This window comes from Rhinoderma darwinii, chromosome 3 (genome assembly GCF_050947455.1).
Source record: "Rhinoderma darwinii isolate aRhiDar2 chromosome 3, aRhiDar2.hap1, whole genome shotgun sequence".
NCBI classification, from domain to species: Eukaryota; Metazoa; Chordata; class Amphibia; order Anura; family Rhinodermatidae; genus Rhinoderma; species Rhinoderma darwinii.
Genome location: NC_134689.1, coordinates 363,316,467 through 363,332,001, shown reverse-complemented (window position 1 = coordinate 363,332,001; position 15,535 = coordinate 363,316,467). Strand labels below are relative to the sequence as shown.

Sequence of the window (15,535 nt, the reverse complement as noted above, 5' to 3'; positions counted from 1 at the left end):
GAGGCATCATGTGCCTCGCCAGGGCAGCGCTAGTGAAGTCAATTGTATCCGCACACTAAGGACGGGAATACAATTGAGTGCAGGGGACCGGTTTCTGGCTTCCCGCTTCACCCGGTTCTGTGAACCGGCTGTAATTTTAACAACCGGTTCGGTAGAACCGGGGTTAATCGTCCGGATCCCACCCCTTCTTAGAACTAAGTTAAGTACTGCTAAAAGAAATTGAAAAGCTTGGAAAAACATGAACATTTTTAATTGTCATAATAACCATTAAAGGAGTTTCCTAGGAGTATGTACATAAAGCCCATTGAACAGAGCACAAGAGGTGCTTTACCTTTGTACACTGTATCTGTTGAATTTTAGTTCCTGAGCACTGATCTTAGGGCCACAGCTACAGCGGAATTGACAATGTTAGTTATGGATGAGGAACACATAAATAGATCATTATATGGGGAGCTATTTGTAACAGTATATTACAAAGCTAGAGCACTTCTGACTTTTGTTATATGAAACTTACTGAACCCCTTAAGGTTGCAGCCTATTTTGACCTTCAGTAGGTACATTTTATTTTCTTTCTGCACCGCATTCCGAGAGACATAACTTTTACATTTTTTCCGTAGATGTAGCTACATAGTGCCTTGCTTTTTGTGGGACAAGTTGCATTTTCAATGGTACAATTTTGGGGTACATATAAATTATTGATTAACACACGCATGGCAGACCTAGGGTCTTTTGTTGGGCCGCGGCTGCCATGACCACCCATGGGCAAGACTTCCTTTGTAAAACTTCTTCGGTGCCTTGGTCGATATTGACCATGGCATCTCAGGGGTTAGCCGGCTGGGATACTGTGCCAGCACCATTACCATGATGTAACAGTGCAGTACAGTACAGTTCGTATGAGTGACCCTCTTACCACGATGTATTCCATTTATTTATTCCAATAGGAGAAAGACCCCATATTACCTACAGATGTAAGAAAAGCCTAAAATATAAATTAGTTCAGAGTCACTTTACTTCAGAACCCCAAGAAAAGTGCTGGCTGAATAGAAGACCAATGGAGACCTACAGATCTGGCAAATGTCCGGCATGTGAAGCCATACAAGTGTCCGAAACATTTGTCAGTACAACTACAGGTATAGAATATACAAATAAAGAGTTAATCAACTGTAGATCAAAGAGGGTTATTTATTTGGCCAGATGTGCATGTCCAAAGGTCTACATAGAAAAGACTAAGAAAGAATTTAGAGGAAGAATAAGAGACCATCATAATGATAATCTAAATAAAAGAGAGATACCCCTATTGCGAGACACGTATGATTAGCACATGAGGGAAACCCAAATAGTATGAAATTCCAAGAAATACAACAAATAGAACCAAGCCCGAAAGGGAAGAATTGGGATAAACTACTACAAATAGAATGTAGATGGATTCATAGGATGCGATTAGTAGCCCCAGAAGGACTAAAAGAAAATCTGAACTGTGCATGCTTTCTCTAGAAAGGGTTACTGAAGAAGTATATATAAAACATGAACTACACCACAGGCAAACACACTTTGAGAACCCTAAGGACCCCTATAGACACATTATAAAATAATGAAGAAACTACCGTCATAAAGTCTACCAAAGAGGACCAATAGAATGTCTAATAGGGGACTAATATGATTCACTATATAGTGATAATTTATATATCAAAATAAGATACATGGTAAAGATGACCAGAGGGGGATCTGGATATAGAAAACCAAACCAAATTAATTTGGGGATCTGGATGTGTAACTATAAAACTTAAAATAAAATAGAATGAAAATCTAAGGGTATGTTCACACGAGGTCATTACGTCCGTAATTGACGGACGTATTTCGGCCGCAAGTACCGGACCGAACACAGTGCAGGGAGCCGGGCTCCTAGCATCATAGTTATGTACAACGCTAGGAGTCCCTGCCTCGCTGCCGGACAACTGTCTCGTACTGAAAACATGATTACAGTACGGGACAGTTGTCTGGCAGCGAGGCAGGGACTCCTGGCGTCGTACATAACTATGATGCTAGGAGCCCGGCTCCCTGCACTGTGTTCGGTCCGGTACTTGCGGCCGAAATACGTCCGTCAATTACAGACGTAATGACCTCGTGTGAACATACCCTAACACTGCAGTGGGATAACATCAAATAATATATATAATGATATGGACTTCTGATATGAAGCCGTTTTAGGGTACAGTAGACTTCGACATCATTCTCTGAATATGTAAATTAATTTAGTCTAAAAAATATACTCTATGTGTAGCAATACATGTTCAAAATAGACACCATACTGTAAAAAGAATATATATAGTTTACAATATAAATTATAAATACAAAGGGTACTCTCCGAGGATTACAATAACAAATGATTAAAAGCTTTTAATAATAAGAGACAATGATATGGAAGAGAACGGAAAATATTTTCATATTTGATACATAGTATAGCTGTTATTTCCGTACACCCTGACTGACAAAAGCAGGGAGCCAATAGGGGATATGCATAAAAAATCCCCGTGACAAAACTTTGTAACCCAGCCCACTGAGGGGGCAACATACGAGGAAAGATCGGAGAGAAGAGGAATGACGTATGAACGCTTCCCAGTGATTGGCTGTCTTACGGTCGAGCACCCAGAAGGGGAGGGACATTCCAGCATACAAAAGACACTAGACTGAGGCGCTCGCTGCCACTGCCAAACCCTAAAATTGTTATGCCGCTACGATACACGTCTCCCTGACAAACCAGAGAGAACTGGTGAAACGTGTAGGAGTAAAAGAACGAGCGACAGGGAAGCAATTTAGAAGAGAATAGGGATAGGTTCCAGCGATAACAGGGTCAATTATTTCAGAATGGGTGCCTGGAATGGTTATCAAATACAGGGCAAATGCAGTTCCGCTGTGAGGGATAGACATAGCACCACTGTGCGATCTAAGCAGACCCAAAAGATGCTATTACCGCTACAACAATTTAATGGAGCCAAATACCCATTGCTCAAAAATAAGTGAATTTATGTTTTGTATGTCGGTGTGTTTATTAAAATACTAAAAACTAAAAATCAAAACTATGATATTCCACTTTTATTGTCTTAATAAAGGCCAAGTTTTATCAATCCTTTATTATCTAAATAATAAATCTAATAGATAGCGTCTGATTAAAAAAATTGGCACCGGTTGGGGGGGGGGGGGGAGTGGGTGGGGTCTGATTGCCTCCCCTACTAAATCTGCTTCTAGTCATGTGTTGTATGAATCAGTAATAAAGCGCCCTTAATCTTCTATGGACATGTATATGATTTCATAAGGAGGCAAACAGAAGGTTTTTCCCACAGACTCATCTAGGGGAGAACACAATACCTGCACAGGGGCACCATATGGCAGCTCACGTAGTGGCTACGGCTCCATAATACGGAACTGAAGGGTCTCCATTTGCCATCGTGCAGACTCTGTGCACACAGCTTTGCCATGTGCACAGGGCCGCCATCAGGAATTTCAGGGCCCCCTACAGCTAAATTTTCTGGGCCCCCCTACCGTGGCACCGCCTGTTAACGGTACTCCGTCCAGCACTATATCATGGTACCCAGGGCCGCCATCAGGGGGGGTATTAGGGGTACTGATGTGAGAGGCCCGGCCAAACCTAATTGAAAGGGGGGCCCGGCAAACTGCCGCGACTTGCCTTTGGTAGAAAAAAAACAGGCCCCTGCAATGGGGCCCGTTTTTTTCACCAAAAGAATGTCATGAGCTGCGGGCCCCCCTTTCAATTAGGTTTGGCCGGGCCTCTCACATCAGTACCCCTAATACCCCCCCTGATAGCGGCCCTGGGTAGCATGGGTGCGTCAAACACCGCCGCCCGTGCGACCAATCGCGCGCACCCGCAAACTCGCGCGCATGCGCACCGGCGACCGCCTGGAACCGCGCACCGAATTTTGAGGTTTTGACTTGCCCACACTATCTTGCCGCGTTTTTTGCCCGCGGCGATTGAGGACAGCAGACAGAAAACGCAGCGAAAAATGCATTTTCTGCCTCCCATTGATTTCGATGGGAGGTCAGAGGCAAAACCGCGGCAAGAAAGGACATGCTGCTTTTTCTTTTTTCCGCGACTGGCTCCCATTGATTTCAGATTAAATCAATGGGAGGCGGTTTTGGAAGTTGTTTGGTGCTGATTCTGACGCAGTGTCCGAGTCAATATCAAGGCCCAAAAACTCTGTGAACTGGGCCTTATTGTTAGGGCTTATTCAGACAAACGTGTAATACGTCCGTGCAACGTGCGTGATTTTCACGTGCCTCGCACGGACCTATGTTACTCTATGGGGCCGTGCAGACTGTCAGTGATTTTCACGCGCCTCGCAGGGACCTATGTTAGTCTATGGGGCCGTGCAGGCTGGCAGTGATTTTCACGCAGCGTGTGTCCGCTGCGTAAAACTCACGACATGTCCGATATTTCTGCGTTGTTGGCGCATCACGCACCCATTGAAGTCAATGGGTGCGTGAAAATCACGCCCAGCACTTCCGCAGCCGTATAAAGTATGAATGAAAACAGAAAAGCACCACGTGCTACAAACATACAAACAGAGTGTCATAATGATGGCGGCTGCGCGAAAATCACGCAGCCACGCATCATACGCTGCTGCCACACGGAGCTGTTATGGACCTTTTGCATGAGCAAAACGCCACATTTTTGCGCGCGCAAAAAGCACACGCTCGTGTAAATCCGGCCTTAGGGTAGGAACACACTAGGCATGAACACTGCGGATTTTATGCAACACATTTTATTGTGGAAAATCTGCAGCGTATTACAGTCGCAGCAGAGAGGATGAGATATGAACAAATCTCATTCACACGCTGCAAAAAAAATGGACCTGCAGTGTGGCTTTTGGCTTTTTAAGCCGCAGCGATTCAATGTATTCTGTGGAATCGCCGCTCCTCTGTTGCGGAAATGCTGCGGTTCTGCCGCAAAAATCACAAATGAGAAAAAAAAAAGGCACTTTTTTAAATTTATAAAAAAGTTTAGACTTGCCCCTGCAGCAGTCACATGTGATGAAACGTCATGACAGGAGGCGGGGCTGCGCTAAGAATAGAGGATCGCGTCACCAGGACTACGGCCGGGGCAAGTCTAAACTTTATCAATTTAAAAAAGTACCTTTTTTTTTTCTCATTTGGGATTTTTGCGGCAGAACCGCAGCATTTCCGCAACAGAGGAGCGGCGATTCCACAGAATACATTGACACGCTGCGGCTTAAAAAGCCAAAAGCCACACTGCAGGTCCATTTTTTTTGCAGCGTGCGGATGAGATTTGTTAAAATCTCATCCACTCTGCTGCGACTGTAATACGCTGCGGATTTTCCGCAATAAAATGTGTTGCATAAAATCCGCAGCGTTCATGCCTAGTGTGTTCCTACCCTAAGGCCGGATTTACACGAGCGTGTGCTTTTTGCACGCGCAAAAAACGTGCCATTTTGCGCATACAAAAGGTCCATAACAGCTCCGTGTGGCAGCAGCGTATGATGCGTGGCTGCGTGATTTTCGCGCAGCCGCCATCATTATGACACTCTGTTTGTATGCTTGTAGCACATGGTGCTTTTCGGTTTTCATTCATAGTTTATACTGCTGCGGAAGTGCTGGGCGTGATTTTCACGCACCCATTGACTTCAATGGGGGCGTGATTTTCACGCACCCATTGACTTCAATGGGTGCGTGATGCGCGAACAGCGCACAAATATAGGACATGTTGTGAGTTTTACGCAGCGGACACACGGACACACGCTGCGTGAAAATCACTGACAGTCTGCACGGCCCCACAGAGTAACATAGGTCCGTGCGAGGCGCGTAAAAATCATGCATGTTGCACGGACGTATTACACGTTCATCTGAATAAGCCCTGACAATAAGGCCCAGTTCACAGAGTTTTTGGGCCTTGATATTGACTCGGACACTGCGTCAGAATCAGCACCAAACAACTTCCAAAACCGCCTCCCATTGATTTAATCTGAAATCACTGGGAGCCAGTCGCGGAAAAAAGAAAAAGCAGCACGTCCTTTCTTGCCGCGGTTCCGCCTCTGACCTCCCATCGAAATCAATGGGAGGCAGAAAATGCATTTTTCGCTGCGTTTTTTTGTCTGCTGTCCTCAATCGCCGCGGGCAAAAAACGCAGCAAAAAAACGCGGCAAGATAGTGTGGGCAGGTCAAAATCTGCCTCAAAATTCTTTAAGGAATTTTGAGGCAGATTTTTTTTTGCCTGCAAAATACTGTGTGAACAGGGCCATACATAAACAGCACTTTGAGATAATTTACTCACTGTGTCAGAAGAGCTGCTCCCACTCCAGTCCTCGTCAGGCGATGTCTTCGGTCCAGACGTCCAGTCCTTCATCTCCAGCCAGGCTCCAGGTAAGTTTTGTACATGTGTGTCCGTGGCTGCGCGCGCTTCGTTCGTGGGTGTGCGCGCGCGGGTGATCGCGGGTGCGCGGGCGATCGCGGGTGCGCGCTTTCGGGCTTTCGCGAGTGCGCGCGCGGGCGGTCTCGAGTGCGGGCGTTCGTGGGTGCGCGCTCGCGAGTGCGCACGCGCGGGAGTTTCCTTGTGCGCGCGATCGGGTGCGCGGGTGGACGGTTTGACGGCCCCCCATGACGAGGGGAGGGGAGGGGGCCCGCAGCAGCAGCAGCTCACGACATTCTTTTGGTGAAAAAAACGGGCCCCATTGCAGGGGCCCGTTTTTTCCTACCAAAAGAATGTCGCGCCAGTTGCCGGGCCCCCCTTTCAATTAGGTTTGGCCGGGCCCCTCACACCAGTACCCCTAATACCCCCCTGATGGCGGCCCTGCATTTGCATGAGGCCTTAGACTGATCGAAACGGATTTGTCCATAGTCCCTAGTTAGATAATAGCTGGGCCATGTTGTCAGACTTCTTTTACAGTGGGACACTGACATACATTGTAGTAATGTAAATAGTATTTTGCATAATTTGCAAATTTTTATTTACTAGAGATCATTAAAATCTCCACCTCTCCCAAAAAAGATTCAGAATCCCAGTGAGACTTGACATTTCCGTGAGATCTATTTGCTTATTAAAATAGATTATTGCATAATCCTGCTATAAGGTAATTATAAACCACAGGTACAAGTTGTGACATCTGTGCTCAGAATACTTATCAGGGTTACATAGTACTTTTATTGCTTTTATTTTTATGATGACCAATCCTACATACAAACTTCCAACTTCAATATGGAATTCTGGATATAAGCTCATGAAAATATAGTTCCCAACTAACTTTTATACCCGGCGTTGCTCGGGAGGTTGACTTACGGTATAGATAGAGTAAAAGCTCACTACTTAAATACCCAATTATGTGTTGTAAGGCCCCATGCAAATGACAGTAGAATTCGTCCGTAATTACGGACCCATTCACTTCTTTTGCCCATGGACACCTTCCTGTATATTTACAGGAAGGTGTCCGTGCCATAGAAAGCCTCTGCAAAAGATAGGACATGTCTATAGGACTTTATATGGGAGCACGACCCGCATAATAATTAGAGAGTATTAAAAGTTAACTTACCTGCTTCTTCCTCCAGTCCGGCCTCCCGGGATGACGTTTCATCCCATGTGACTGCTGCAGCCAATCACAGGTCAATCACAGGCTGCAGCAGTCACATGGACTGCCGTGTCATCCAGGGAGGTCGGACTGGATGTCAAGAGGGACGCGTCACCAAGACAACGGTACGTATGAACTTCTTTTACTTACTCATTGCTTCTCCATGCATTTTAGTCCCTCAATTATACGAGACAGGACAACTATACTGCCTCTGTGTAAACCCACTGTGGCCAACATCGCAGTACTGCTGTGTTAGGCAATTCAGCACGGAATGATGTACGTTGCAGCCAATTATGGGCTGCCACGTCATTAATAGGGGCGGAGCCTATTCCCTGATTGTAAACCAATGAAAAAACTTTAAAAAATGTATATAAGATGGTAAATTCCACTCTCCCTATCTTTAACCCCTCACGGGTTGAGCCCGCTCCAAAGAATGAGCGTGTTGGCTGTATCTTACACTTCAGTGTAACGAGCAGGATCTAAGCCGATCTAAAAGCGACAGCGGCATCTAATCTGTTGGAATGCAGCTCCCTCTGACGTGACATTGGTCATGTGCCGATGGTCATCATGGTAGCCTGGGGGCCTAATGAAGGCGCTCAGGTCAGCCATCTTTGTACCCCGATCAAGCCCTGCCAGAGTAGGTACCTTGTCAGAATCACAATATGCTGCAATACATTAGTATTGCAGCATATCGTGTAAGTGATCCAACGATTGCTGGTTCAAGTCCCCTAGGGGGACTAGTTAAAAACAGTTAAATAAAGTTTTTTTCATATATAAAAAAAATATATATATTATAAGTTCAAAAAACCATTTACTCCTAAAAGCAATGTAAAAAAGATTTTTTTTTATAAAGTATAGACTCGCAGAATAAAAGGTAACATGTTGTTTTTACTGCACGGTGAACACCGTAAAAACGAAGAAATCGCTGTTTTTCTCCCATTCCACCCCACAAAGAATTTTTTCCAGTTTCCCAAGAAATTATATGGCACAATAAATGGTGCCATTAAAAACTACAAATCGTCCCACAAATTTAAACCCGTCATACGGCTATATTGACAAAAAATAAAACTTTTGGATTTGGGGAGGAAAAAACTAAAACGAACATCCGACGGCAGGAAGGGGTTAAGCTAAAGTATGAGGCGAGAGGCTGCCCTGATAAATTTGCAACCATGGATAGCTAACCCCCACGCTAGTTCTTAGTGATGCTGTGTTTTTGTTTCCTTTAGCGAAAATCACCGCTGTCTCATTGCATTATTTCACTTTACCTGCAACATTACTACAGACTACTGCTCTTCAACTCTATTTGTCTTGAAAAGCATTTTTTTTTGTTTTTTTGGGGGGTTTGTTCTTTTTTGTACATGGTATGCTGCATTATGACCATGTATATCCTTTTACTTTTGTTGTTTTGTTGACCTACTGTGTGTAGGTACATTTGTAAAACATGTTGTACTCGCTAATTCTACTGTACACTGTATGTACCTTTGTTTTCAAAGGTCTTATTAAGTTACCTTTTAAAAAACAAAATATATATATGTATATATATATATATATATATATATATATATATATAGTCCCATGGTATTTCACGGATGCAGGATAGGGGTAGCTGTATTGTACTGCATGTTTCTTCTATGGTTGAGTTTAACGTAACTTTTGACTAACGAGATATTATAAATATTTCCGCATTGTGACTACGTAGGTTGAGCTGGAAGACAGTGAAGTTTGTCTGTTTGTTGCCTTTAACACAGAAGTAACCTGTTCTGCAGGCCCTTTTAGGTAGGTCTACATGAGGATAGTTAAATTCTGTGCAGCCAAGAGTTATATTCAAAAGTGATACCTGACCAAAGTTTGTCCGTCTCAAACATAGAGTAGTTCTGTAAATTCTGTAGGCTTACTGTGGGCACGCTGTTATAAAACGCATATAAATTGTGGCATACATGTCATAGATCATTGATACATCCTTAAGATACAAAGTGTAAAGTTGGCCATACGCCAGAGATTTCAGATGGCCTCTCCTTAAACGACCTGTTGTTTATGGTTGGTCCGTGTCGGTTGTTGATCTGGACTACAATGCCATAGTATAAAATAATAAACCTTCAACAATTAGCAGATCAATCTCTGCTTTAAGGTGGCCATACATGTTACGGCCGCGGTCACGGACTGCAACCTCCACTTACCTACCACCCAGAGATCTTCCTCTTCCTGCTAACGTCTCCCTCCCCGAAGACGTCCGCACATGCGGCCACATATGTAATTATTTAATTAATTAATTATGCTCCCGATCACCTTGAACTATAAAAAGGCCCCTGCCCTTTCATTCCTTGCCTGAGCGTTGTTTGTAATTTCCATATTAGACTTGAAAATGGTCCCTTAGCCCTATCCTGCTCCCTGTTCCCGTGCCCTGCTACCTGTATCCTGTTTCCCGTGCTGTGTTTTGTTCCTGAGCCTGTCTGGTGATTGGAGTTGTGTCCTACTGCACATACTGTCGTCCGGCGCAACCTGCCGCACCTACTGTCATCCATCGCATCTGGTACAACCTGCTGCATCTGCTGTCATCCGTCATGTCGGGCGCAACCTGCTGCACCTACTGTCATCTGCCACGTCTGGCGCTACCTGCTGCACCCGCTGTCATTCGCCACGTCTGGCGTAACCTGCTGCACCTACTGTTATCCTCCACATCTGGCGCTACCTGCCACATACAGCCCCATCCGTGCTAAAGCTTCTGCCAATTGTCTGGACTATCTCAGGTACTTTTGTGCTGCGTACTTATTGTATAGGCTTGTGCATTTACTGTGACTTTGCTAGCTGCCTCTCTTCTACTGCGGAGTGGCCTAGTGGGTCCACATACACCGAAAACGTGACAGTATGCTCAAGCCATGGAACCCGCTGTCCAGCCCAAGACCACAGTTCAAAGGATACAGATGGAGATGCATTACCTACGGACACGTCAGGATCAACTCCTGAAGGCTGTAAACTCCATCATGGCCCGTCTGGATCAACTCACTGTTCCACCTCCAGAGACTGCTGCCGTTCCACTGCCCATTACTCCTCCTGTTTGTTCCGGCTCCACAGTTTTGCTGCCTCTTCCTCCTCGCTATGACAGTGACCTCAGAGCCTGTAGAGGGTTCATCGACCAACGCAATGTTCATTTTAGGCTACAAGCTCATCTCTTCCCCTCTGAGGAGGCCAAAGTAACGTTTATTATCTCCCTCCTCTCTGGCAAAGCCCTCGCGTGGGCGAAGCCCATCTTGAACAACAGGGACCTGAATCCTCAGACCTGGCCTTGTTCCTGCAGTCTTTCTGTGCCGTGTTCAAGGAGCTGGGCCGAAAATCTTCTGCAGCGGCCACTCTGCTAGCCCCCAAGCAAGGAGGCTCCACTGTAGGAGAGTATGCTATCTTCTTTCGTACCCTGGCAGCAGAGTTGGCATGGAACAATGAGGCGTTGGTGGCGACCTTTTGGCAAGGACTGTTTTCACACATAAAGGACGAGCTTGCAGCCCGCGATCTTCCTTCTACCTTGGATGCCCTCATCCTTTTGGCCACCCGGGTTGACATGAGGATCCATGAACGCACTCAGGAGGTTCGACAGGAGAGGCGGTTTCACAGACTAGCACCCTCGGTCCAGAGACCACTATTGTCTTCCCCTGTTGCGCTACCTGAAGAACCGATGCAGGTAGACAGGGTCAAGTTGTCAGAGCAGGAGAAGCAGCGCAGACGCTCTTCTGGTTTATGTCTGTATTGCGGCCATAAGGGTGATTTTGTGCGCCAATGTCCACAGAAGCCTGGAAACTCCAGCACCTAGGGTTGGTTGGAGAGGCAACTCTAGGGGGAACGTCTTCAAATGTCAAAACCTCTTCCAAATTAACTATTCCTGTGACCATCATATCTGGAGAGACATCACATTCCTCCTCTGCCTATCTTAATTCTGTAGCAGCTGCAAATTTCATCCAGCAGAATCTAGTGGATTGCTTACATCCACCCACAGTTCTTTTGGAGAAACCTCTGGCTGTTGCCTATGTGAATGGTCTACCATTGCCCAATCCAATTGTGTTAATCACGGAACCACTGACACTACAAGTCAGAGTTCTTCACTCAGAACAGATTGCCTTCCTTGTATTGCCTAAAGCTATCAACCCTATTCTGCTGGGCCTGCCATGGCTTCGTCTACACGCTCCGGATCTCGACTGGAGTTCCGGTGAAGTCCTCCAATGGGGCCCAAATGGCTTAACCACTGCCTGCCACAAGTTCGCCCAGTTTTACCCCCACTTCCTCATTCAATCTCCGATCCACCCTCACACTAGTTTTGCAGAGGTATTCAGCAAACAGGAGGCAAAAACTCTTGTTCCCCATCGCAGCTACGATTGCCCTGTTGAGTTACTTCCTGACACCTCACCACCCTGTGGGTGAGTCAATCCCGCCTCCCTGCCAGAGACCCTAGTCATGTCTGCCTACATTAAGGAGAATCTGGAGAGATGGTTTATCTGGAGATCTTCCTCCCCGGCCAGAGCCGGATTCTTTTTTGTGAAAATGAAGGATGAATCTCTTCGTCCATGTATCGATTACCGTGGTTTGAACCAAATCACGGTCAAGAATAAGTACCCCTTGCCGCTCATTTCAGAGCTTTTTGATAGAATTTGCGGGGCCAAGTTGTTCACGTAGCTACGCGGGGCCTATAACTTTATCTGTATCAGCAAAGGTGACGAGTGGAAAACCGCATTCAATACCCAAGACGGTCACTACGAATATCTCGTGATGCCCTTTGGACTGTGTAACGCTCCAGCTTTGTTGCAGGAGTTCATGAATGACATCTTCCGGGATCTGCTGTATGTCTGTGTGGTGGTCAATCTGGACGACATCCTGATCTACTCACCTGATTCGACGACGCATCGGAGGCATGTTCGCCAAGTTCTGTCTCGGTTAAGGGGGAATCTCGTGTATGCTAAACTCGAGAAGTGTGTGTTCGAGAGGAACTCCCTGCCCTTCCTGGGCTACATCGTATCTGACCGTGGACTCAAGATGGATCCAGAGAAAGTGCAACCCATCTTAGAGTGGCCACATCCACAGGGGTTTCGGTCCATACAACGATTTCTAGGATTCGCAAACTTCTATCACCAATTATTTCCCGAATTTCGAATCTATTACTGCCCCAATTTCCACCCTCACCAAGAAGGGGTGAACGCCAAGGTTTGGCCTCTGGAGGCAGAGTCAGCATTTATAAACCTCAAGAACGCTTTCACCTTTGCCTCCTTTCTTCATCACCCTGATGCATCTCGGCAATTCTTTCTGGAGGTGGACGCATCCTCCGTTGGTGCTGGAGCACTACTATGTCAAAAAATCCGCTAAGGGCGAGATGGTGGCCTGTGACTTATTTTCTAAACTATTCTCTCCGGCTGAGCCTAACTATTCTATCGGGGATCGGGAGTTGCTGGCCGTCAAGTTGGCATTAGAGCAGTGGAAACACTTCCTGGAGGGCGCGGTTCACCCTTTTAACATTTATACAGATCATAAGAACCTTATGTACTGTAAGGGAATTAGGTAGCAGGATAGTCGTCGCCTGGGGTAGACGGGCACTCGGTATCAAACACGTCAGTAAATTTCAGTCCGCACAGCAAAGATGTGGTACTACTGGCCTCAGCCAGTTTTATTTACAGGTTGTACATGAAATTAAAGAGAAAACAAATAAAAGAAAACTCTATGCCTGTCCGGCACTAACTATACAGTAGGTATCCTAACTAACACAGTGCAGGCCTAATGCCTGGCACCATAAAACATGCAGACCATACAACCTGTTATGAATGCAGTCGGTTTGCTCTCACAAGCTCCTATCCCAAGGCTGAGAGAGCGTGTGACTGAACTGCAGCCTTTTTAAAGGGCTATCACACCTGATTCCTGATTAATAGCTAGACAGCCCAAGACCAGGACTGTGTGGATGGAGTGGGGACCCACCCATCTCTCCCCACTCCAACAACCAGGCCCTTTTCCAGGTATTAGATAAACCTATTGCAGAGGGAGAACCACATTCTCTGCTGAATTATTCCCTGGTTGTTTTCAGATAGTAGAAGACAGAAATCTTGGGGAAATATAGACCCCATCCACAACCTGTCCACATGGTCTGTCACATTTCCTCCCCCCCCTGTTTCAGACTAGTGGCTGCAACACATCTGGTCACACAGCAATGAACTCGGGACAATGCATCTGCATTTCCCATTTGAGTCCCTGGCCTGTGTTTTACAGTAAATCTATATTCCTGTAAGGCCAAGAACCATCTTGTGACCCTCCTATTTTTCTCTTTGTTTTCACACATCCACTTAAGGGGGGCATGATCTGTGATTAATTCAAAGTGACGACCAAGAAGGTAATAGCGGAGTGCCTCCAGTGCCCATTTAATAGCAAGGCACTCTTTCTCAACTATAGCATATTTTTTCTCATGGTCGTTCAGCTTCCTACTCAGATATAGTATGGGATGTTCTTCCCCATTTCGTACCTGTGACAGTACAGCCCCCAGACCCACATCAGATGCATCCGTTTGTAGAATAAATTCTCTTTTAAAATCTGGGGTAATCAATACCGGCTGAGCACACAAAATGTTTTTAAGAGCCTGAAATGATTGTTCCGCCTCTGGTGTCCACTTGACCCTTACAGAGTCTTTCCCTTTAGTCAGGTCTGTCAAAGGGGCTGCCAATGAAGCAAAGTTTGGTATAAATCTTCTATAGTAGCCTGTGATCCCCAGGAAAGCACGAACTTGCTTTTTGTTTACAGGGTGAGGCCAACCTTGGATGGCTTCAATTTTATTTACTTGGGGCTTCACCAAACCACGGCCAATTGTATACCCCAGATACTTGGCTTCCTCCAATCCAATTGTAAATTTTTTTGGATTGGCAGTAAATCCCGCCTCGGCAAGGGAATTAACAACTGCCTGTACTCTAGGTAAATGGGATTCCCAATCTGGATTTTGGATGATGATGTCATCAAGGTATGCTGCTGCATACCGCATGTGGGGTCTTAAAATTTTATCCATAATTCTCTGAAAAGTTGCTGGTGCCCCATGTAAACCAACGGGCAGGACAACATAATGAAACAACCCATCAGGCATGGCAAAAGCTGTTTTTTCCTTAGCGTCTTCAGAAAGAGGTATTTGCCAGTACCCTTTAGTTAAGTCTAGGGTTGTTATATATCGTGCACTTCCTAGTCTATCAATGAGTTCGTCAACCCGCGGCATCGGGTAAGCATCAAATTTAGAAATAGAATTGAGTTTACGGAAGTCATTGCAAAACCTCCAACTGACATCTGGTTTTGGAATGAGGACTATTGGGCTAGACCATTGACTATGGGATTCCTCAATTACTCCAAGGTCCAACATTTTCCTTACCTCCTCTGTAATAACCACTCTCCTTGCCTATGGTATTCTGTAAGGTCCCAACTTAACCTTTTTACCTGGTTCAGTAATGATGTCATGTTTAATTAGACTGGTGCGACCTGGGATCTCAGAAAAAAAATCCTTATTTCTAATTAGGAAACTTTGCACCTCTACCTTTTGGGTATTTGCCAGGGTGTCCGGTACGGTTACCTCTGGCAGCAATGGCTTCTTCGAGCCTATATGCTCAGGTTGAGACAAAGTTCCTGCAGCAAGAGAGTGTCTGTCTTTCCATGGTTTTATTAAATTTATATGGTACACTTGCTCAGGCTTCCTTTTCCCTGGCTGACGAATTTTGTAATTCACCTAGTTTAATTTTTCCATTACCTCAAAGAGGCCTTGCCACTTAGCCAGAAATTTACTTTCAATGGTTGGTATAAGAACAAGTACCCTGTCACCTGGTGCAAAAGAACGTACTCTGGCACTGCGGTTATACACCCTTTGTTGTGCCACCTGAGCCTGGGCCATATGTTCTTTAACAATGGGCATTACTGCGGAGATTCGATCTTGCATTTCTGAAATGTGTTCA

At 45.6% G+C, this 15,535-nt stretch overlaps 1 protein-coding gene across 1 annotated transcript in view; it reads right to left on the bottom strand.

Moving 5' to 3' along the window:
• Nucleotides 1-14,952, bottom strand: part of LOC142750503 (STE20-like serine/threonine-protein kinase) — a 98,599-nt gene extending 83,647 nt beyond the window's left edge. Inside the window, exon 1 of the mRNA XM_075859505.1 lies at nucleotides 14,077-14,952. Within this exon, the coding sequence (XP_075715620.1) occupies nucleotides 14,077-14,952 (876 nt within the window). The remainder of the gene's footprint in view (nucleotides 1-14,076) is intronic.
• Between the last annotated feature and the right edge of the window lie 583 nt (nucleotides 14,953-15,535).